Source organism: Lactuca sativa, chromosome 3 (genome assembly GCF_002870075.4).
Source record: "Lactuca sativa cultivar Salinas chromosome 3, Lsat_Salinas_v11, whole genome shotgun sequence".
Taxonomy (NCBI): domain Eukaryota; kingdom Viridiplantae; phylum Streptophyta; class Magnoliopsida; order Asterales; family Asteraceae; genus Lactuca; species Lactuca sativa.
The window spans coordinates 7,518,612-7,542,693 of NC_056625.2; the positions used below are offsets into that span (position 1 = coordinate 7,518,612).

The 24,082-nt window shown below is 34.1% G+C and overlaps 2 protein-coding genes, 1 long non-coding RNA gene and 1 pseudogene across 5 annotated transcripts; 2 read left to right on the forward strand and 2 right to left on the reverse strand.

The window, feature by feature from the left end:
• Nucleotides 1-4,104: 4,104 nt before the first annotated feature.
• On the forward strand, nucleotides 4,105-4,866 carry LOC128132713 (protein SENSITIVITY TO RED LIGHT REDUCED 1-like). The gene has a single exon (XM_052769629.1). It carries the CDS (start codon nucleotides 4,105-4,107, stop codon nucleotides 4,864-4,866), a length of 762 nt encoding a protein of 253 aa, XP_052625589.1.
• A 7,174-nt stretch (nucleotides 4,867-12,040) lies between these two features.
• On the forward strand, nucleotides 12,041-12,753 carry LOC111920857 (protein SENSITIVITY TO RED LIGHT REDUCED 1-like; annotated as a pseudogene).
• A 3,608-nt stretch (nucleotides 12,754-16,361) lies between these two features.
• Nucleotides 16,362-16,670, reverse strand: LOC122197078 (uncharacterized). Its single transcript, XM_042900536.1, has one exon. The coding sequence runs from the start codon at nucleotides 16,668-16,670 to the stop codon at nucleotides 16,362-16,364; it is 309 nt and encodes a 102-aa protein (XP_042756470.1).
• Nucleotides 16,671-17,372: 702 nt separating this feature from the next.
• On the reverse strand, nucleotides 17,373-20,770 carry LOC111920762 (uncharacterized). 3 transcript variants are annotated; one of them, XR_008230644.1, is made up of 3 exons: nucleotides 19,496-20,770; nucleotides 19,176-19,388; nucleotides 17,373-18,648 (listed from the first exon to the last, which is right to left on the reverse strand). It is a non-coding gene; the product is annotated as an uncharacterized LOC111920762 (long non-coding RNA). The 3 variants fall into 3 exon arrangements; XR_008230643.1 differs by having other exon boundaries at nucleotides 19,176-19,252; nucleotides 19,352-20,770; XR_008230642.1 differs by having other exon boundaries at nucleotides 19,176-20,770.
• Between the last annotated feature and the right edge of the window lie 3,312 nt (nucleotides 20,771-24,082).

The following is a 24,082-nucleotide window of genomic DNA, read 5'->3' on the forward strand; positions in this document are numbered from 1 at the left end:
AATTCCTATTGGTGCACTGTTGCACACAATAGATGTGAGAAAACATTTGAACATCTCTCTCTCTCTCTCTCTCTCTATATATATATATATATATATATATATATATATATATATGCTTAGGTTATTATATTCTAACTAATTATTTTGTGAATGTATGAATGATCTGGGCCAATCATTTTACTTATTTTAAGAAAGTGATTAACACATATTATTGAATTAAATATAATTGAAAAATATTATCTAATTTTACTAGAAGAGTATTTTAGTCAATTAATATAGATTTAATAAAGGAAATTTGCATATTTCGACACTCGGTTCTGGAACCAAGAAGTCTGTCAAAAGAAGGAAATACTAAATTAAATAAATATATAAATAGAGACCTATCTTAACATAGAAGTCACTTTTTCATAACCATGTGGGTCAAAAAATGTATTTGCTGAATCAAGACATATCTTATCATATTGTCACTTATGTACCAGGAGTCCATGACCATCCCATGTCAATTAGCCGTATCCGCATTGCAAGAAGAATTATTTTGAAAAAGGCACAATATGATAGTACATTATACATACTAAACTACATATGACATGAATACCAACAACCACATCATGTTTGCATTTTCAAGATTACCGTTACGTCAATGTACCGTCTTAAATATACGGTCCAAAAATTTCGTTTTCAAATCACTAATAAAATCATAATATTCAAACTATTTCATTCATAGACAAAATCGTTAAGTCAAATCAGAGTGACATCTCAAAACATGTCAATTTTATCAAAGTGAAACATCCTAGGCTAAAAACCAATGGTGTGTGTCATGCGATCAGCCCGAGCTCTTCCCTCCACTATTGAGAGTACCTGAAACCAAACTGAAAACCGTAAGCACGAAGCTTACTGAGTTCCACAATCTACTACATACCATACACATAACTACATACTGGGCCCCCGCCCACTACATCGGGACTTGCCCGACATCGGACTCGCTCCGGCGTTGGGCCCCGCCCGACATCAGACCCCACCTAGCATCGAGCCTCGCTCGGTATATTGTTATGTCTCTCTTAGGCCCCGCCTGTCTCTCTGTGTCACGCCCGCTATACACATACAATCAAATAACATGCTAATGCATAAAAGAACATAATCTAACTGTACTCCTGCCCTAAGGCCTCGTCTAACTTGGGTATCACCCCTGTCATGCTTACTGATGGGTTATGGAACCCTGTCTACACCCCTGCTACCAGTGAGATACGGGCCCCCGTCCACACTCACTCTTCTCCTACCACGGCCTCGCCCCAACTCGACTAATATAGAGATATGGAACCCCATTCATTCTCAACTAGTGATGAGGTACAGGTCCTCGCCCACCCTCACCTCTCTACTAGGCACATACAAGTATCACAAAGACAACAAGTATAATCTAACATGCAACCTATGACCTCGGGTCAGCCCCGACATCAGACCCTAGTCCAAAAACATACTACCATATAAACTTTCCTTGGGCTTGCCCCGGCATCGGACCCCCGGTCCGAAACCTATCGCACCGACACATACAAAAATCACAAAACCTCTAGCATATCAGGGGCGGACGCAGGAATAACTAGTAGTAGTTGCACAAAAAAATCCGATAAAATAAAATCACATAGACCTGGAAAAGGGGTTCGTGTTGGGTCGGGTTTGTGTCGGGTCGGTCAAGATTAACAAACCCATGACTTGTGTATAAGGAAAGGGTAAACTTGAGAGTGAGAAATGGCTATCAAATTAGAGAAATAAAAATAAGGAAAATTAGTCCAATACTTAGATACAAGTTATCAACAAGTGAACAGAAGCTTTAATAGGCAAATCATATATGTATATTTTTACTTTCCAAGTAAGGGAAAATGACTTGAAAAGCAGGGTCAGGATGTTTCAGTTTTATCATATATTTATATTTTTTATTTTATAAGGGAAATCATATATGTATATTTTTACTTTCCAAGTGAACAAAAGCTTTTATAAGGATAAATATGTTTCATTTTTATCATAATGCAATCTGGCCAGCTCCAAGACTAGCCGAAAGCTATATCAAGTAGATGTGTTAAAGTCCATGTATCAAGCTCTTTGTTAAGCAGCAATATTGGAATCCATATGATTTTTGAGTACAGGTTGTTTATTTCAATTAAAAAGAAAAAAAAAACAGACCCTAAAGCAGGGGCAGTTTGGTCAAGCTTGAGTATCATTACAAACAAGCAAAGCAGTCAACATGACTTGCTTTTATTAAGAAAATCTTGATGATGTTGCAATAGAAGAAAGTCAAGAAACTGTATATAGGGGCAGTTTGGTCACAAACTGTTAAAGCAGGGGAGATTGGTTTTGTGCGAATAAAGGGGCAATCAGTCAATTTATACATTAACACCACCTTAATTGACTGTTAAATCGATGTCACCAAGGGTGTGGAAATCCATTTCACAAAAGATGCCCTGTCCAATAATTTTTTATTAACCCTAAAACATATAAAAAGGTAAACCCCAACTACATTAAAGTTCAACACTAGAACATTAAAAACGAATTTTTTGTTTCGGCTATGGTGGAGATATACCTAGTGCTTAGATGAATTCTGGTGGGTGGTGGTGGTGCTTCTTCTCTACCGATGGTACAGGGTAGTCGTTTTTCGTCTCTCTCCATGACAATGTTCGTATTTGCATATTAAAGTGCGAGAAAGAAAGAAATCGTGTACCTGTGTTGTGGTCTCTTTGATATTGGAGAGGGAGAAAGATATCCAAAAATTTTAGAACCGAAAATGCGCCAAAATTTTGAGAATTGAAAAGTCACCCAAATTAATTTTGTGAAAACTTTTGAGATCTGGAATTGACGTGAAATCAGAAAGAATTTTTGCTGAGAGTGGGACATGAACCCAAGACATCTAAGAAAAGAAGGCAAACACGTTAAACCAACTCAGCTATTCAACTTTTGATAATTTATCTAAACTATATTAATATAATCATTTTTTTGTAGGTGTACACTAATAGAAAAAAAAATCGAAATTTTTTGCACTACGTCCAGAAAAACTAGGTGTTGCCGGTGCCACTATGGGCACCATAGTAAATCCGCCCCTGCAGCATATTGACACTCCTCGGGCCCTATTTTGGTTAAAAACTCTGGTTTGGGGATTAATTAAATCAATACAATAATTATGCATGGATAAAAGTAAGGGCAATGTTGCCGGAAATTTTGGAGGAATCCGACAAACATGCTGGAGAGGAAACCACCGATCATAATAATTAATTAACGATTGTTTTTTATTTTGAAAAGAAAATTTGTTATATATTTCTCTCAGCCAATCATCTGAAAGAGTTTATTAATACACTAAGTGATTGTTAACATGGATCCACAGCGCAATGCCTCGATAGTGTATTATATCTATCAGTATTAACTGTAAGCATATATTGGGCTTGCTTACCTATTAGGTTATTATGTCGGGCCTTTATTTAAGGCTTTTGTTATGTATCTCTAGAAACCCTAATCTTTTTGTATTTATAATTCTTTATTTCATCTTTGATAACAAAATTCTATTTATTCATGGTATGAGAACCTTTTGTGTCCATGCATGTCCTGATTTGATGTTTGCTGAAAGCTTCACTTTTGGCACTGGTCGATCGACCTAGGTTAGATTTTTGCTCTTGTTTCGTTGGGATTGTGATATAATTGTCATTGTGTGTGTTTTATATTTTGTATATACCCGTTTTGCTGCTTGTTTGTATTTTATATTTTGTTAAAAGATTCAATTGTTTATAGTGCTTTTCATTTTGTTAAATCTGTTTAAACTTGCAACATTATTGTTATGCTTTGTTGATAAAATTGAAATTAAACTAGCTTCCTCGTGATCCGGAACACGAACCCACGCACAGCGCAATCCCTTGGCATTATATTATATGTATCAGTATTGACATCAATATTTGATTCGGATGTTACATTGCTAATTCGATTTGTTGAAAAGTTACGGTATATAACTAATTGCTAAATAACTGCAGATCCTATTCTAACAAATGATGGTAACCAAGTTCTGATCTCCATCTTGCAGATTCTTTACTGATCTTTTTGATTACATAGCAAACTAGTATATGCATCACAATGGAAGCTTCTAACAGAAACCTGAAAATAGCTCCAGAACAAACATATTGGGCTCCTACAAACCTCACAACGACACCAGAAGGAGAAGAGAAGTTGATGCAGAAGATGCAAATCTCTATTGAGAAACTAAAGAAGTCTGGATTCTTTGCTGCTTTTCTAAATCAAATCCGTAACTCTGAAGCTTCATTCCATTTCCATAGGGTTACGGAATCAGAACACAAGTTAAAGATGGTCATTTACGGAATTGGAAGCATTGAATCATCTAAATCCTCTGAAGTACAGCTTAGCCTTGCGATCCTGATGAAAAAAGAAGTGGATTGGATCGGAGATGTTGAAGTTTTCGATCCGATTATTTCTTTGACAGAATTGAAAGTTATTGAGGAACTCGGTTGTTGTGTTCTTTCAGTTAATGAGTGGTGCCAGAGAGAAGCTGTGAACCCGATTCTTTTTTTCATGCCACGTTGTCGAGTAACGCTATTTGAAAATCTCCTAAAGACCAACTGGAGACATGGTATGTTGAACCGAATTATTATACTTGGCAATAGTTTTAAGCACCATGGTATGTTGAACCGAATTATTACACTTGGCAATAGTTTTAAGCACCAGAAGAACTATAGGTTGAAGCATTTCTGTGCCATACAACCATTCACCAAAGAGTTTGAGATTTCTAACCTTTCGGAAGCATATATAAGAGCCTTTGGGGGATTGAGTTGGCATTTCTTTAGCGTTGGTTGTGAGGCCAACCTCAAACTAACATGTTGATACTTTTCTAGTGGAGTAACATATTATATGTGGTTTTTATTGTTGCCTATATAATTTCTTACATGTTCGTTCTTTTGGCCACGCTATAGATAGTTACAAAATTTGTATGCCAAATGTGAGGTGTGATAAAAAAAATTCCGTGGAATAAGAAATATGAAATAATTAGTTATGAAATATATTGGATATTAGATCAAAATCAGTATGGATTACATTGAACTTTTAAAGTTCAATAGATTACCACATCGTCTTTCTAAAATCCATATAACTTTATAACTTTTTTTCCTTCAATGCACTGTTTAAACTCTACAAAGTCCATATACATTGAATGTCAAGGACACCTAAACTTGCAACCTCATTCAACTTTCCCATTAAACGAACCATTGTGGATGCTTTGATAATAAATCTACTCATATTAATCATTTAATAGGTGGTCATAGAGTTTGGATCAGGTATGGTTGACTAGTTGATGTTTTGTATCTCGTTTTTGAAATTTTTATATGACTGACGTTAAATATTTTTATGTATTTGATTATTATTTTTCGACCAACCAAACATTTATTAGCCGGACACTGGCAAGATGTTAGCTAAAGAAAAAAAAAAACTAAGAAAATAAAGATAAAAAAAAGTTGGGGTTTGAATCTACTTACTCCCAAGAGATAAAATACCATATTTAAAAAAAAAAAAAAAAAAAAAAAAAAAAAAAAAAAAAAAAAACACATCTTAATAGATAGATTTATCAGTCGAAGGACCAACTATTCATAAAAGTAAAACCTCAAGGATGAAGTTTTATGGGTGATTCATAGGCTTAGGGTTGCCACCCTTGGTGCTATTTGAGTCCCTAAGACATAAAGTTGTCATCTTGAAGGTCTTAATGGATGCATGCATAAGTTAAAGTCACTTTCATGGAAGTAAAATGTCATTTTTGGATTTTGGGCTTGTCTGGGGCATGCAAAGTCACCAAGTCAGTGACTTTATGGGTTTAGACGTTATTTGGGACTTAGATCTGAGTTTGGGACGTAAAGTCTTCATGTATTATGCACTTAATGGATTTTGGACATAAGTTGTTTGTACGCTGGGAGTACTATGTTGTACATTGGGAGTACTATGTTATCCGCTGCGCGTACAACTCTTCGCCAAGTACGCTAAGCGTACAAAAGAGGTACGTTGGGCGTACGCTCTCAGGAAGACTTGGGCCTTAATGGACATTGGACCTTTGGGCCCTAATGGTTGTGGGCCTAGATTTACTAGTTCTTGGGCCGAATATAGAAATGGACTTCACTTTTGTGGGCCCCGGTTTGGGCCAATGTAACGTCTGTGTTTCTGGGCTTGTCATTAATATTGATAATAGTCTAAGTTAACATTTGTAACCTGTTTTAAAATAATAAGAGTTGTATTATTTGAGTATTATGTGTTTTGTGCTTAATTATGTGTCTTAATTTAATTAACAATAAAAATAAGCGTCAAAATGAAATGTTAGATAAAGCCGATATCTATGGATAATGTTGTAGTAGTTGAAACGAGGTTTCCGAATATAAAAAGAATGCAGAAATCTAAGTTATAACGAAGAAGTTATGATTTGTCGAAGTTTCGCGACAGAACCGGCATGACGCTGAATGACGTAAAATACGAAATTAAGATAGAGCGATATTTAGCCCAAGTGATCTAAACGAATGTTGTATAGTTCGTTAAACTGGGAGCGTACATATAAAGAATGCCCAAATCTGACTTTGTATGAGAAAGTTATGATTTTTCTAAGTTTCAGCTTAGCAGTATGCAGCCCGAAACTCGAATTCGAGATCGAGTGATTGTTGGTCGAAACAATCTAAACGAGAATCGAAGATCTCATTGACAGTAGTGCATTGGTGAAAAGACAGACGAAAACGGACGTCAGATGAAGAAGTTATGAATTTCTAACGGAGTTTTTTTTCCCTGCCTACTAAAAATAAATAATAAAAAAATAAATTCAAAATTAGCCGACGGAGTCTAAACGAAAGTTGAAGAGCATAGTCTCACCTACGCGTGGATATAAAGAACGTCGAAAACAGAGTTTGTATGAAGAAGATATGAATTTCTAAAGTTTGTAAATGATTAATATTTATTAATTAATCTTTAATTCGGATATATATATATCCGAAGGAGTCACCAATCTGATCCGAACTAAGCCCAACGTAGTTGAGTATACCCAGCGTACACTGAAGCGTGACCCGCCTCGCACTCGAGAGCTCCGATGACGCATGCAGTGACGTTTCGCAGTACGCCCCGCGTAGAGCATTACGCCCAACGTAATGCGAGGCTTCGGCCTCTATAAAAGGCATGCGAGGGCAGCTGGCTTCTTTTGCCAAAATCTCTTCTCTCTCCCCCGTTTTGCATCGTTTTGCATGCAACTTATATCCCGAAGCCCCGGTATCATTCCCGAGCCCCGAAGCAAGTCTCGAAGCCCCGGTATCATTCCCGAGCCCCAAGAAGTGCAATTCCCGAGCCGAAGCTCTGCCTGCGAGAGGCTCGATTTTTGTGAAGATCTTCCAGATCTACCGAAGGATACTACTTCTACAAGTCGTAGTGTTGTCCGATCATCTTCTGATCAAGTGAGTGTGTTGTTACTTTCTTCTAACACATAATTATGAAGTATTTTATACAAAATATGTGTTATGTGTATATTTTGTTGTTATATGTGTGAATGTATATTCACTTTCTTCTATCTCATTGATATGATTTATTCTCTATGAAATACGTGTTATGTGTATGTGTCTCATCTGTTGTTTGGAATATGTATTGAATGAGAATGCTATACAGGTTTTAAACTATGTATAAAAATATATATTTTTATCTACTAATATGTTGGGTAGAACATGGGTAGATAGTTGATGTGTGATAAACAGATGAGAGGCCTCGTTGTTGTTGTTGTTGTTGTTGTTGTTGTTGTTGTTGTTGTTGTTGTTGTTGTTGATCTAGTTATTCAGCGGAGTATGGATAACGACCACAGACTCTTTCTAGACAGTCCTGTGGAACGCTAGCATGCTCATAACCTGTAGTTGTTGTGAACGATGTGTTCACCGGTGTACTCTATCCCCCTCATGGTTGCGTTTAGGACATCTACTATTGAGGAAACCCCTTTGCAGTAATGTCCGTACCGATGAAAATCCTAGATTAGGTCCCTCGAGATAGATATTGTTTTAGGGACGTAAAGTGAGGATAACGGGAATGGGTAATCGGGTTATTGTTGGATTGTTGGTGAAATGAAATATAATTATTTATTGTTGGTTGAAAACCCTATATGCTCACCAGGATCCCAAGCCTGACCCACTCAGTTTTGTTGTATTACAAGTAGTGGCGCGAGAGCATAAGTTGGATGACTTATCAAGATCTTTTGATATTAGATCAGTTGTTATATGTAACTGTTGTATGGTCTATCTTTTGTTGTTTATGCTTTTGGTCTGTTTATCGGAACATGACATCCCGAATATTGTTTTATAATGAAAATGCATCTCTTAATGAAATGCTTTAATAAACTTGATTTTATCATATTTTGTTTTGGGAACAAATTCCGCAACTCTTTTAAATCAAAAGGATTTACTCTGAAATTATTTTAAAAAGCATAAATGAAACCGGTCTTTTCTGGCCATGATTTTGGGGATGTCACAGCCAGTTCCTGGACTGGGTTGTTATGGGCCTTCGTGGGCCAACTAGAAACAGGATTATGGACCAGGGAAATTATTGGGCTTTTGGACAAGACCCATATAGAGGTTTGGGCCCAATTTGGAAAATTGGGCCACTGATGGATTTATGGACATTATAATGTTGGGCTTTTGTTTTGGCTTTAGGCCTTAGTTTTGGATCATACTGGGCTATGGGTAGAATGGTCATTTTACCCCCATATATGGATTAAGGTTATGGTATTGGAACCCAATTATTAACTGGGTATTGTTTAATGTTGGCAGTTCGGGAATCTGTCAACCAGTAGTTGGAGTTTTATCCGCGGGACTTCAGCAGTGTCAGGTGAGTTTTCCTCACTATACTAAGGGGTCTAGGGCACCAAGGCCGGCCCATTAGATTTGATATCCTAGTAGTTATTGATATGTTGAGTATGAGTTAGTGATGCATGCTAGTTGCTATGCTAGTTAGGTAGATCTGTAGGACTACATATGTTGTTATGTGGTTATCTGTATGCGCATTAGTTGGGATATATGTTGACAAGTTATGTGGGATGGGTTGAGGTGATACTGCTTTGTGCGATAACCAAGAAACCCGGGAGCATTCCGGATACGAGCTGAGGGTGACTCGTACTGTGGGCTCGGTGGCAAACCAGATGTGAGTCGTGGGCCCGGAAGGCAATCCAGACTCACACTGTAGGCCCAGATGTAATTTATGATTCCTGGGAACTCTGATAATGTTAACATTTTGAAAACCATGTCAAAAGAGATTCTGATTTTTAAATAACATTTTGGAAGCATCGGTGTTTTTAAATATTTCTATAGATAAAAGGTTGTTTTGAAAAGTTTAAATTTTACTGAAATTTTATGGATGTTACAACTCATGTATTAATGATTTGAAGTTATGAGCATCGCATATAATTCTAGATAATAAATAAAAGTTCAATTAAAAAGAAAAGGGCAAATGCAATCTATAATTTGTTCCCTCTTGAATTTTTTTTTGTCAAAACTTGGGGCATATGTAATTCTATGCACCATTATTAAAATTTGCACATTTTTTAAATCACGCTTTGTTAACTTGCAAATAAAAAATGGCAAAGATTGACATTTCTCAAGAAATGAATATTCTATTGGAAACATCTAATAAAGTAACTCCTCTCGGTGGTTCACAAACCGAATGTAAGCAATGAAAAACATCTAGTTTGTTATCGCCTAAAAGTACCGGCTAATAGATGAAACTTCTATACCTTTCCAATAATGCACAGTAAAAAATGTGAAATATGCAAGAAAAAATAAACTAAAAGTTTCAACTTTCGACACTCAGTTCTGGAACCAAGAAGTCTGTCAAAAGAAGGAAATACTAAATTAAATAAATATATAAATAGACACCTATCTTAACATAGAAGTCACTTTTTCATAACCATGTGGGTCAAAAAAATGTATTTGCCGAATCAAGACATATCTTATCATAGTGTCACTTATGTACCAGGAGTCCATGACCATCCCATGACAATTAACGGTATCCGCATTGCAAAAAGAATTATTTTGAAAAAGGCACAATATAATAGTACAATATACATACTAAACTACATATGACATGAATACCAACAACCACATCATGTTTGCATTTTCAAGATTAGAGTTACTTCAATGTAACGTCTTAAAAATTACAGTCCGAAAATTTTGTTTTCAAATCATTAATAAAATCATAATATTCAAACCATTTCATTCATAGACAAAATTGTTAAGTCAAATCAGAGTGACATCTCAAAACATGTCAATTTTATCAGAGTGAAACATCCTAGGCTAAAAACCAATGGTGTGTGTCATGCGATCATCCCGAGCTCTTCCCTCCGCTACTGAGAGTAGCTGAAACCAAAATTGCCCCCGCCTGCTACATCGGGACTTGCCCGACATCGGACTCGCTCCAGCATTGGGTCCCGCCCAACATCAGGCCCCACCTGGCATCGAGCCCCGCTCGGTATATTGATATGTCTCTCTTAGGCCTCGTCTGTCTCTAGGCCTTGTCCGCTATACACATACAATCAAATAACATGCTAATACATAAAAGAACATAATCTAACTGTACTCCTGCCCTAAGGCCTCGTCTAACTTGGGCATCGCCTCCATGCTTACTGATAAGTTATGGAACCCTGTCCACACCCCTGCTACCAGTGAGACACAGGCTCCCGTCCACACTCACTCCTCTCCTACCACAGCCTCGCCCCTAGAGATATAGAACCCCATCCATACTCAACTAGTGATGAGGTACAGGTCCTCGCCCACCTCACCTCCCTACCAGGTACATACAAATAACACAAAGACAACAAGTATAATCTAACATGCAACCTATGACCTTTATCGGATCTGCCCCAGCATCGGACCCTAGTCCGGAAACATACTACCATATAAACTTACCTCGGGCTTGCCCCGTCATCGGACCCCGGTCCGAAACCTATCGCACCGACACATGCAAAAATCACAAAACCTCTAGCATATTGACACTCCTCGGGCCCCATTTTTATTAAAAACTCTGGTTTGGGGATTAATTAAATCAATACAATTATTATGCATGGATAAAAGTAAGGGCAATGTTGCCGGAATTTTTGGAGGAATCCGATAAACATGCTGGAGAGGAAACCACCGATCATAATAATTAATTAACGTTGTTTTGTATTTTGAAAAGAAAAATTGTTATATATTTCTCTCAGCCAATCATCTGAAAGAGTTTATTAATACACTAAGTGATTGTGAAAATGGATCCACAGCGCAATGCCTGGATAGTATATTATATCTATCAGTATTAACTGTAAGCAGATATTGGGCTAGCTTACTTATTAGGTTATTATGTCGGGCCTTTATTTAAGGCTTTTGTTATGTATCTCTAGAAACCCTAATCATTTTCTATTTATAATTATTTATTTCATCTTTGTTATGTACAAACTTCTTTGATAACAAAATTCTATTTATTCATGGTATGAGAACCTTTTGTGTCCATGCATGTCCTGATTTGATGTTTGCTGAAAGCTTCACTTTTGGCACTGGTCGATCGACCTAGGTTAGATTTTTGCTCTTGTTTCGTTGGGATTGTGATATAATTGTCATTGTGTGTGTTTTATATTTTGTATATACCCGTTTTGCTGCTTGTTTGTATTTTATATTTTGTTAAAAGATTCAATTGTTTATAGTGCTTTTCATTTTGTTAAATCTGTTTAAACTTGCAACATTATTGTTATGCTTTGTTGATAAAATTGAAATTAAACTAGCTTCCTCGTGATCCGGAACACGAACCCACGCACAGCGCAATCCCTTGGCATTATATTATATGTATCAGTATTGACATCAATATTTGATTCGGATGTTACATTGCTAATTCGATTTGTTGAAAAGTTACGGTATATAACTAATTGCTAAATAACTGCAGATCCTATTCTAACAAATGATGGTAACCAAGTTCTGATCTCCATCTTGCAGATTCTTTACTGATCTTTTTGATTACATAGCAAACTAGTATATGCATCACAATGGAAGCTTCTAACAGAAACCTGAAAATAGCTCCAGAACAAACATATTGGGCTCCTACAAACCTCACAACGACACCAGAAGGAGAAGAGAAGTTGATGCAGAAGATGCAAATCTCTATTGAGAAACTAAAGAAGTCTGGATTCTTTGCTGCTTTTCTAAATCAAATCCGTAACTCTGAAGCTTCATTCCATTTCCATAGGGTTACGGAATCAGAACACAAGTTAAAGATGGTCATTTACGGAATTGGAAGCATTGAATCATCTAAATCCTCTGAAGTACAGCTTAGCCTTGCGATCCTGATGAAAAAAGAAGTGGATTGGATCGGAGATGTTGAAGTTTTCGATCCGATTATTTCTTTGACAGAATTGAAAGTTATTGAGGAACTCGGTTGTTGTGTTCTTTCAGTTAATGAGTGGTGCCAGAGAGAAGCTGTGAACCCGATTCTTTTTTTCATGCCACGTGTCGAGTAACGCTATTTGAAAATCTCCTAAAGACCAACTGGAGACATGGTATGTTGAACCGAATTATTATACTTGGCAATAGTTTTAAGCACCAGAAGAACTATAGGTTGAAGCATTTATGTGCCATACAACCAATCACCAAAGAGTTTGAGATTTCTAACCTTTCGGAAGCATATATTAGAGCCTTTGGGGGATTGAGTTGGCATTTTTTTAGCGTTGGTTGTGAGGCCAACCTCAATCTAACATGTTGATACTTTTCTAGTGGAGTACCATATTATATTTTTTTTTTATATTGTTGCCTATGTAATTTCTTACATGTTCGTTCTTTTGGCCACGCTATAGATAGTTACAAAATTTATATGCCAAATGTGATGTGTGATAAAACAAATTCAGTGGAATAAGAAATATGAAATAATTAGTTATGAAATATATTGGATATTAGATCAAAATCAATATGGATTACATTGAACTTTATTGAGTTGGATTGTCACATTGTCTTTCTAAAATCCATATAACTTTATAACTTTTTTTCCTTCAATGCACTGATTAAACTCTACAAAGTCCATATACATTGAATGTCAAGGACACTTAAACTTGCAACCTCATTCAACTTTCTCATTAAACGAACCATTGTGGATGCTCTAATAATAAATCTACTCATATTAATCATTTAATACGTGGTCATAGAGTTTGGATCAGGTATGGTTGACTAGTTGATGTTTTGTATCTTGTTTTTGAAATTTTTATACGACTGACGTTAAATATTTTTATGTATTTGATTATTATTTTTCGACCAACCAAACATTTATTAGCCGGACACCGGCAAGATGTTAGCTTTAAAAAAAAAATAAGAAAATAAAGATAAAAAAAACTTGGGGTTTGAATCCACTTACTCCCAAGAGATAAAACACATATACAATTTATCTGTTGAAGGACCAACTGTTCATCTCGTAGGTGATTCGATCCAGACTACAAGAGGAAGGGCAAGTTCGGGATTGCAAACATGGACGAAGCTTGCTTAGGGCAAGGGGGGATTGTGCCCCCCCCCCCCCCCCCCCTGAATTTTTTTTGTTTGAAATAGCCCTTCCACTTTACTTTATATACATATTTAGCCTAAAAATAAAAAATTTATGTTGTGGCCCCTTGCTCTCTGATTTTCATGTATATTATACTTTTGGCCCCTCAAAATAAGTGTCCAAACTCCATCACTGATTGCAAAAGTGCTCAACATTTTCTTTATGATACTCAATATATGAAATGTGTTACATCATCATATGAGATGCATACTGATATGTGCATCTTAATAATACAGAGGATTGATGTTGATCAAATATTTGTAGGAATTGCAAAACAATAGACATACACAGAGCTTGGACACCAAATTCTTTTCTTTACAGGTGACTATCTCTATCTTCTGGGATATGCATCTCACAACCATTTGTTTCTATTACAAGATTACTGCATCTCACAAACAAATGTATTACCTGTTTAACAACAGGATGGCATGAAAAACTACATATATGATGTTATTGTAAAGGTATGGAATTCTATAGGTCTATTTTAGATTCTCCTTATGTTATATTCTCAGAATTTAAATTAGATCAACTTTTTTTTTTCAAACTTTCGAGTAGTAAGTGATCTTTTCGCCAATAAAGATTGTATGTTAACCGGTAGAGAAAGCTAAGGTGGGCTCACTCTATTATGATCTTTTTTACTCGGCTGTCACCAGTCTCATGGAAGACAAATACAGTGTTGCAGTTGCAGTTATTTTCGCCATTGTTGTCTCATTGGTTCTTTCTTCCATGTTCCTGGGGGAGAAGAAGGTGAAACAAAGAGGTGTTCATATTGAAGTTGGTGGTGATGCAGGTTTTGCCTCTCATGCTGCAGGTAGTGGTGGTAAATGATGTTTGTTCTCGATTCTTATTGTAATGCTCTTTGTTATTCATTAGACTTGGAATGCTCTAAAAATCTACAACTTAACTATAATGGTAGATAAAGACAAGCATATGTTTGTTGGAAAATGTTGATCAAGAAGAGTCTTATGCCAATTTAGATCTTGTTCATAGCTTAGTTTAGTTTTTTCTCTGTATGTTTATGATATTGGTTGTTAGGTTGAGAGAGAATTACAGCCATGGATTCCAACTGTATGTATCTCATGTGAAGCTTTTGTTAGAACTATTAATCTCAGGGATTTCAAGTTTTTCATATTTCTTGTATTTAATTAGTTTGTAAATTTTTGTTACAACTTCTATTAATTTGATTTATCTTTCCATGGAACGATTATTTGTATGACATTAAATTTTATGCAACGGGTTGTAGTTTTTGTATATGATATTTTATTTTTTATTATGAGACATTAAATACAAATTTAATTTGAAAATTAGTAAATCTATAAATAATATTCTTTTTAAGTTTTTAAACAGCGACTTTAATGATACGCAATACGTGTCGTAAATGCACGTCGTAAATAAACGACGCGCAAAAGCGTGTTGTCTCTCGTTATGACAGGGCCTTCCTTGACACGCATTTGCACGTCGTCTGAGCGTTTTACGACACACATTACATGTCGTAAAATGCTGCTTTTCTAGTAGTGGTTTGAGATTTCTAACCTTTCGGAAGCATATATTAGAGCCTCTGGGGGATTGAGTTGGCATTTTTTAAGAGTTGGTTGTGAGGCCAACCTCAAACTAACATGTTGATACTTTTCTAATGGAGTAACATATTATATGTTGTTTTTATTGTTGTCTATGTAATTTCTTACATATTCGTTCTTTTGGCCACGCTATCAATAGTTATGAAATATATTGGATATTAGATCAAAATCAGTATCCACGTCATCTTTCTAAAATTCATATAACTTTATAACTTTTTTTCCTTCAACGCAGTGATTAAACTCTACAAAGTCCAAATACATTGAATGTCAAGGACACCTAAACTTGCAACTTCATTCAACTTTCCCATTAAACGAACCATTGTGGATGCTCTAATAATAAATCTACTCATATTAATCATTTAATAGGTGGTCATAGAGTTTGGATCAGGTATGGTTGACTAGTTGATGTTTTGTATCTCGTTTTTGAAACTTTTATACGATTAACATTAAATATTTTTATGAATTTGATTATTATTTTTCGACCAACCAAACATTTATTAGCCGGACACTAACAAGATGTTAGCTAAAGAAAAAAAACTAAGAAAATAAAGATAAAAAAAACTTGGGGTTTGAATCCACTTACTCCCAAGAGATATAAAAACGTGTTACAACGAGCATCAATCAAAAAAAAAAAAAAAAAAAAACTTAGTTAATTATAGTGACGTGTTTTTATCTTAACAATAGTATTTTGAAATTTTATTTATAAAGCCCTTCTAGTTTCTAACTTAATTACCGAAACAACGTGATTAACTTTATATTGGTTTTACTCTTTTACTTTGAATTTCAAATTTTTTTTGCTTATATCCTTATAAATATTTATAATTATGTTTGTATTCTTGTAAAATTCAAATTATATATATATATATATATATATATATATATATATATATATATATATATATATATATATATATATATATATATACTAGTAGTATACCCGCGCTAAGCGGCGGGGCACGTAAGTTCTTTCAGTGATATGTTTCCTTTACACAAATGTTATGTTCCAAAAGAAAGTACATGTCGAAGACAATATAATCAAACTATGGTGATATTTGTTACATGATACATCAAATAACCAATAAAAAGAAACCGGTCAAGACGGCACAAAATATGAAATATTTAAGTTGTTGAAACAAAAATAAGAGAATTATATAAGATTACATAAAATATGAAAATGTGTAATAACACATGATTGATTATACATTATTAATCGTGCAATATTTCTTTATACACCACATTTGCTGTATAAACCCCATCACCTTTTGAATTTTCGTTACGCTTCACTAATACTTTTGTATTGCAACATGAAAGCCCTCTGGACAATGCAACATAAAGCTGTCCATGCGAGAATACTGGGTCTGGAAGATAGATACCTACATTTGGAATTGTTTGTCCCTGAGCTTTATTGATTGTCATTGCAAAGCCCAATTGAATAAGAAACTGTTTCCTCTTCAACTTGAATGAGAACATATCATCATCAGAGGGATATAAATGAATCGTAGGCAAAAATATCATTTTTCCAGCATGTTGACCAACAGTTATTTCTGCATCAATAACATTTTGCTGAAAGCTTTTGCATATCAATCGGGTGTCATTACACAACCCATTTGTTGGATCAATATATGTAAATCATCTAAATTTTCAGGGCGAGCATATAATGTATGCCAACTTTGTTTTGGTTCATTTAGTTGGAAAGTTATATTAACTTAAGAATGTGTTTTTATCTCTTTTCAAATGATTACCTTTAATTATGTTTATATAATCTTATTCAAGTGTGAATAAAACATGAATAAATAATGAATGAATGAATAAGGAACATATGTTATATCAACTATTGATCAATTTATGCCGATTAGGATGAGATGAGACTAAATATTTCATCCAAAAAGTTATAGAATTACAAAAAATAGGTTTAATTATTTTAGTTAACTTTGATGACTATTTTTCAAAATTAAAAAAACGCATAGGTAATAATTAAATTCCAGATATCTTTATAAAATAGAAAATACACTTCGACTCCAAATAGAAAATAACCACTTGAGGCTTGAACAAAAACTATTTTTCTTTAGTCAAATATTTTGAGATTATTTTAATTAGTTTTGAAAAAAAAATTAGTTTGTTTTTTTATTATTATTTGAAGTGTCTATAGTTGGAAGGATGAAACTTTATAATGATTTTTTAGAGTTCCTTTTACACAGACAAAAGAGTGGAACCACATATCACAATTGAGCTTTTATTATTTAAAGTGTCTATAGATGTAAGGATGAAACTATAATGAATATTTTTGTTATTACATTGTAACTATACTTGCATGCTCTTTTCAACATATTCAGGCTCGTGTGTATCAAAAAAGTAACCTCTAGCAACATACAGGTATCTCTCAAACTCACAACCTAATGATCATATAAACTTTAATTCGAACCAATGGTGCAAAACACAATCTCCAATGGGAGCTAATCATTCAATCATAATCTATGCTAGGGGTTGGCAATTTGTGAGTAAGCCAACCAAAGAAGCCAATCTTCTATGAGAAACTGTTGAAGCAAAGAACTATCTGAAAACTATAAAATTCAGATCTGAATAAATGTAAACAACCATATAATCCCAGGAAACAAAAACTCAAAACCAAACTCATACCATATTGTCACTTGAATAGGACATGAAGGAATCATAGTCTCTATTGCTAAGTGCTAAAAGTTTTATAGTAGAATGAAAATAGAAGTAGGATGTTATAATAAACAGATAAATGAAAGTACATTGCCATTTCTTGCATTTTGCTCTTAAGATAAATTTATGATCATGAGAAAAAGTATCAAACGAATGAGGTCAAACATTATTTAGGGGGGGAAGTAAGTAGATATGGAATAAACCTAAGAGGTTATTGGGGATTAAAGTCCATAGGCATGACATTTGATCCCTGCTTGAACAACCGAACCATAGTTTTGGAAGATTGTATGGTGAGTATCCAATGGGAGGATATTCGAACTATGCTTTTTTAATCGTTTGCAATCACAATACAAAGTCTATTAGAAAGTTTTCCCAAATAAGCTAAAAAATAAAAACACAAATCAAAGATTAAGCTTGAAGGAACTACAATTGTTGATCATTTGCAAGGATAAGATATTTTTTTTAAAAGATACCGGATTCAAAAAAAATTAGGTGAACTTTCGTTTCAACATAAACAATGACAGACCCAAATTTCAACATGTATATTGAAATCAGCACGAAAGCAAAAGTATAGGCCTGAGACATTTAAAAGCTAACATAAAATACAAAAGGTATAGATCTGATGTTGCACATCTGATTTATCCGGCATAAGTTGACTAATCAAATAACTCGAGAAAAATTGGATCCTAAACCATTTTGAAATAACATTTTAGGTACTTACCATTGTTTAAACCATTTTGAAATAACATTTTAGGTACTTACCATTGTGGACGCATTTGAGGGGTGAAATTTTGAAATCAATACTTGAAGGCTGGAGCTATGAAACCTGTAAATTAAAGCTTTATGAGGATCTCTTACCTATTGTAGAGTCCAAATACTCTACTCCTACATTCATTTCATATCATACCATGTACACAACTTCATTTGACCACCATCTGTCCTACATCCGGATATTTACAACTCATTTTATACAACAATTTTAATTATTAAATAAACAATCAAACTTTTCTCTTGCCCTTACATTATCTTATTTCATCCATTTATCTTTTTATTTAGAGCTTAATATGAACCTTAACCTTGAAATGGTCTAAAAACCTTATTAACATAACCACAAAAGAAATTATCAAAAGATGGACATCGATAGATCATTTATGGTCGGATCTACAAAAAGAAATAAATATCTTAACAACCACCTAAAAAGATTGTTAATAGACATCATGTTAGTCAAGTAAGTGTTATAAAGAAAGAGCCCTTAGTTACATGCGTTCATAAAAACTTTCAAGTAAGATATGGGTGAATAAATTAGGAAAAGATAATGAAACAAAAAGATGAAGAAAGCTTCTGAAGCCATACCAGATGACTACATGGTTATTGGGCATTCCCAAACCCCTCAGATGGATTTTGGGTTGTCGTTCCTTTCCAAGCATTACCTAAATCATGAGAAAATAAAAAACATGAGCAAATAGATATGGTAATACATATAAGTTCGATCTAAATTAAAAAAATATGAGAAAGGGAAAAAGGCTTACATAGAAAGGAGCAAAAAAAAACATACCCAAAATTGTTCTACAAAGGAACACAAAACAAAAACTTATAAAATTGATGATAAATACAAATCAAAACAGGGAAAGCAAATGCAATGAAAAAGATTGGAAAGGTAAAAAAAATCAAACCTAGTGGCTGATTTGACCCATTCCTACACTCTGGATTGAAATTCAAAATAATACAAGTTTTCATTTAGAACTCGTAATAAGTAGGGGGAAAATTCAAACAAAACGAAGCACCATATTTTTCGTCCCTGTTCTTGTTCCTCTTCATGACTTCGATTTCATTCTTATACCTCCATTCGTTTTCATTCCAACACCTCCATTTGGTGTCGGCTAGAAACAATTAGATTAATGGAGGTGAGTGATCGGTGGCTATTCGATGGTGGCGAGGAAAGAGATCCGGTGGTGGATGTAAGATGACGATAGAGATGGTGGGCAGCTTATGATGGTGACCGGCGGTGAGGGTACGACTGATGGTTGGTGTTTTAGGGCTCGTAGAGGTTTAAGGAGACTTATATTTAGAGAAAGCCAAAATTAAGAGAAATATTTTCTGATTGATTAGGATTCAACATGCTCAATCTGGGAATAAGGAGGGCTAAGTCAAAAACCTCCAGTTTGTTGCAAGAAATACTTCCAATGAGGCAAATTAATCAACATTGGGGTTAGATTGCAATGTTTTCTAAAATCAATTTAAAAACCCACCCATGTAGTTTGAAAAATAGTTCTGCAATAGATCAATATAAGTTTCATATAAAAAATAAACCAAATCAAAACCGACCAAAGCTGTAGAAATTGATGAAAAAGAAAAAAACACATATATAGAGGGTTAGGGTTATCGGAAGTTAGTACCGGAAACCTACATTCCAGATATTATAAAAACGATTGTTTCTTTTATTCATTTATCCAAACCGGAGATTCAACACAGGTTACTGGACTAAGAAACATATAAGAGGGTTAGGGTTAGAAATCATATAAAAGAAAGATGAAGAACAAAATAAATCATACCGTACATTAACCTAATGGGAGGACGGTATGCGTAGTGGCTTGATGACGCTCTTGGGGAAAACTAATCCTCTTTTGTTCTGATGATGATCTTGGTGTTTCGAACACTCACCGAAGAAATTTATTAATCCAAAAGGGTAAACATTTATTAGTCGTGGTCTGGTAGTATTAATAGAAGGTCGATCTAGGTTTCCTGGATCGAGAGAGGTGGGAGAAGAACACCAACATGATGGTGAATGATCTGATGGCGGTGGGCTTTATAGCAGGGAAGAGCAACAAAGGGACGTAGACTTCAAATTTGGAAAATGGAATCAAACATGCGACATTTAAGGATATTTGTAGAAGCCTATTGGGTTGAAATTTTGAATGCATCCGAATACCATTAGGAAATGGGAAGGAGTCAAAGTTGAACATATTTTGGGAGAATTATAAGGGTTTAAATCGTAAGACTAAGTTATAAAATAATATTATTTTATTCATGATTGGTTGTACTTTAAGCTTAGAGACTTGAACGTCTTAAAAAATATTATTATTATATTAAACTTATTTATAGAAATAGTGAGATTTCTTTTATAAGATAGTAAAGATATATATATATATATATATATATATATATATATATATATATATATATATATATATATATATATAGCCTTGGATTATTATATTCTAACTAATTATTTTGTAAATATATGACTGATATGGGCCAATCATTTTACTTATTTAAAGAAAGTGATTAATACATCTTATTGAATTAAATATAATTGAAAAATATCATCTAATTTTACTAGAAAGGTATTTTAGTCAATTAATATAGACTTAATAAATGAAATTTGCATATTTTAAGGGATCATAGATTCTATTAATTTTAAAAATCCGATTTTACGAATTATAAGGTTTTTAATTTGGACATTCTGACAGAATATGTTTGAGTATGTTCAAAAATAAAAATATTCTTGAACCATAAAATAATAAAAATATTCTTGAACATATTTCTTGATCACGACTTTAAAAATTTCTTGTAGAATAACAAAATTTTCGAACCATCAATTGAAGAATTAAAACAAAAATTACGTTAATTCTTATAGAATACATGTAACAATTGTTAAGAATTACATTTATTGTAAAAGAATAAAACTAAAAAACTTTCAAATCGGAAAAAAAACATCGAAATCTAATAAATACACTAATAAATTCTAAAAGAATAATGTTGTTAAGAAACACTTTCAATTTTGTTGTGCGTTCTTCAAGCATCAACTTCTGTGAAAACAAATCCAATTGTAATTTAGAATCTAATAACGCATTAGCAAATGATAAATAAAAAACTATATTCCTTTTGAAAAATATGCGGACTTGTTAACTGCACCAAACCAATAACCAAAAATTGTAGAACATGTATAATCAATGAGAAAATATCCATATTCCATTCCAACAGAATTAGAATTTGTGTTTCCATTCCGATAGAATTTGAATTCGTGATTCCATTCTGATAGAATTGGAATTGTATAAAATACACAAACTACTAAGGGATTACTAGAAAGTAGTTTCATAAGTTGATGGACAAATATATGAATCATATATAGAAAGGAGGAGTAAAATTTGTGACAACTTGGATGCCATAAAACTCCAAACCAATAATAATTTTGTAAAACTTCGTAGGTCTAAATTAATGGAAAGCAGAATATAATTCAATTTATAAGAATATCATCACAACTTATCAAAAACATATTATCCTTTTTATCACAAAAGTCAAACTAAAAAAAGGGTTCAAAAAATATTCAAAATTATACAAGAACACCAATAATTACTACTCTAATAGCATAATTGTTCAAAATTCACAAACAAAATAGATGATTATTGAACACAATTAGTCCACTATATTTACAAGGCTTACTTGGCGTCAATTAGGTTTAGAAAATAAAAAAAAAGTGATGTTACCTTAGATTAAGAACAAGATTCATGATCACATCTGGTTGCCAGCAAAATTCTAATAGCGCATTCAAATTAGTTCTCGATGACACACATATATGAAAGCAAAATTCCAATAGCCCATATGAAGGGGCTGATGTATACAAGAAGGTCGTGATATGGTGGATTAAAGGAGATGCATCCAGAGGGGTTGTCATATAGGAGTGGCGTTGAAGGGTGGCAGTTTGTGGAGATGACAACAAGGCTGCGACGACCTCTTTTGGTGTATATGGAGGTGTGTGGCGATAGTGAGCGACGTGCGACGGATTAGACATGGTGGGCAGATGACGTCGATGAGTAATTGTTGATGGCGATCGAAGATGAAGATGGCAATCAATTTTTGTAGAACTCAAGATCGATTTTGTAGTCTATTCGAATTCGGCAGATCGGGCAAGATTTGGTTTTTAGATAGAGAGGGGAACGACTCTAGATATAAAGTTGGAGAAATTAGGTTAAAAGTCAATACCATGATTATAGTGATTATTTTTGTAAGTTATTAATCAAATTACTAAATTACCCTTATTTATTTAATTAATTATTTAATTTTGATTAGCCCACATTTATGCATACAATCACACAATAATTACTTTAAACACTTGAACCTATCTCTCTCTCTCTCTCTCTCTATATATATATATATATATATATATATATATATATATATATATATATATATATATATATATATATATTCACTATCTTATATAAGAAATCTTACTATTTCTAAAAATAGATTGAATATAATAATAATAATTTTTTTAAACGTTCAAGTCTCTAAACGTAAAATACAACTAACTATTATTATAATAATATGAAATTTCTAAACACAACGTTTTTCATATAAATTCTACATTTGAATACTAATGAATCCGGAAATTTGACCGGATTTCCCTTATATATCGATGCATAAATTTTGAACCACCGTTTAATTTATTAATTGGGTGAATTGATTCCTAATATATCTACAAAATTTATAGGATTTTGGTTGGCTTTCTCGGATCTTTCAGCCACAGTAAAACTACAAACTACTTTTCTCCATCTAAACAAAATTTCCCTTAAGCCTCCAGTCGTAACCATAGATGACCACCACCTCCACCATTTTCGTTGTCGTGCTACCATAGAAATCTTCTTTCCCTGCTAAGTGGTCGTCCCCTCCTTCTCACAAACTGCCTCCCTCCAGATGCCATAAAGATACTGCGTTGTGACATCTCTAGCCACCAGCATCACCACGCTCTGGACGATTCTTTTTCTCCCCCCTCATAGAAACCCTAATCGTTTGAAAGCCTCATCCGGAGGTTAACGGTTGATGAGTTTCTGTACCGAAGTCACGTCAATTCGAAGGTTAAAGACCCAAAACCAAATTATTCTCTTAACACCATTATCCATCGCCTTTATTACTATCACGAGACACCACCATCATCAGAGATCACCAACACCATTATACCACCAACAATATCTCTATCTAAACCACCACACCACCAATACAACTCTTCCCATCTCTCTATCGCTTAAAAACCATGACCAAAACCACCATTACTCACTCTTCGTCTTCTCTTTTCGTCCCTATATAATTCCCCTAAACGCCATCGTCTCCATCAACCACCACTCAGACCACCTCTGTCTTTCTCTTTGTGATTTTTATTCATAGACACATTAAAATCAAATTCTTTTCGTGAATCTGGATCAGATAAAGTTGTTCTCGCCATTTCCTGATTTGGATCTCCCCCCCCCCCCCCCCCTCAT

What these genes read in the sequence shown, in the direction of transcription:
- LOC122197078 (XM_042900536.1), bottom strand. Translation starts at nt 16,670, where the DNA reads ATGATATTTTTGCCTACGATTCATTTATATCCCTCTGATGATGATATG.
- LOC128132713 (XM_052769629.1), top strand. Translation starts at nt 4,105, where the DNA reads ATGGAAGCTTCTAACAGAAACCTGAAAATAGCTCCAGAACAAACATAT.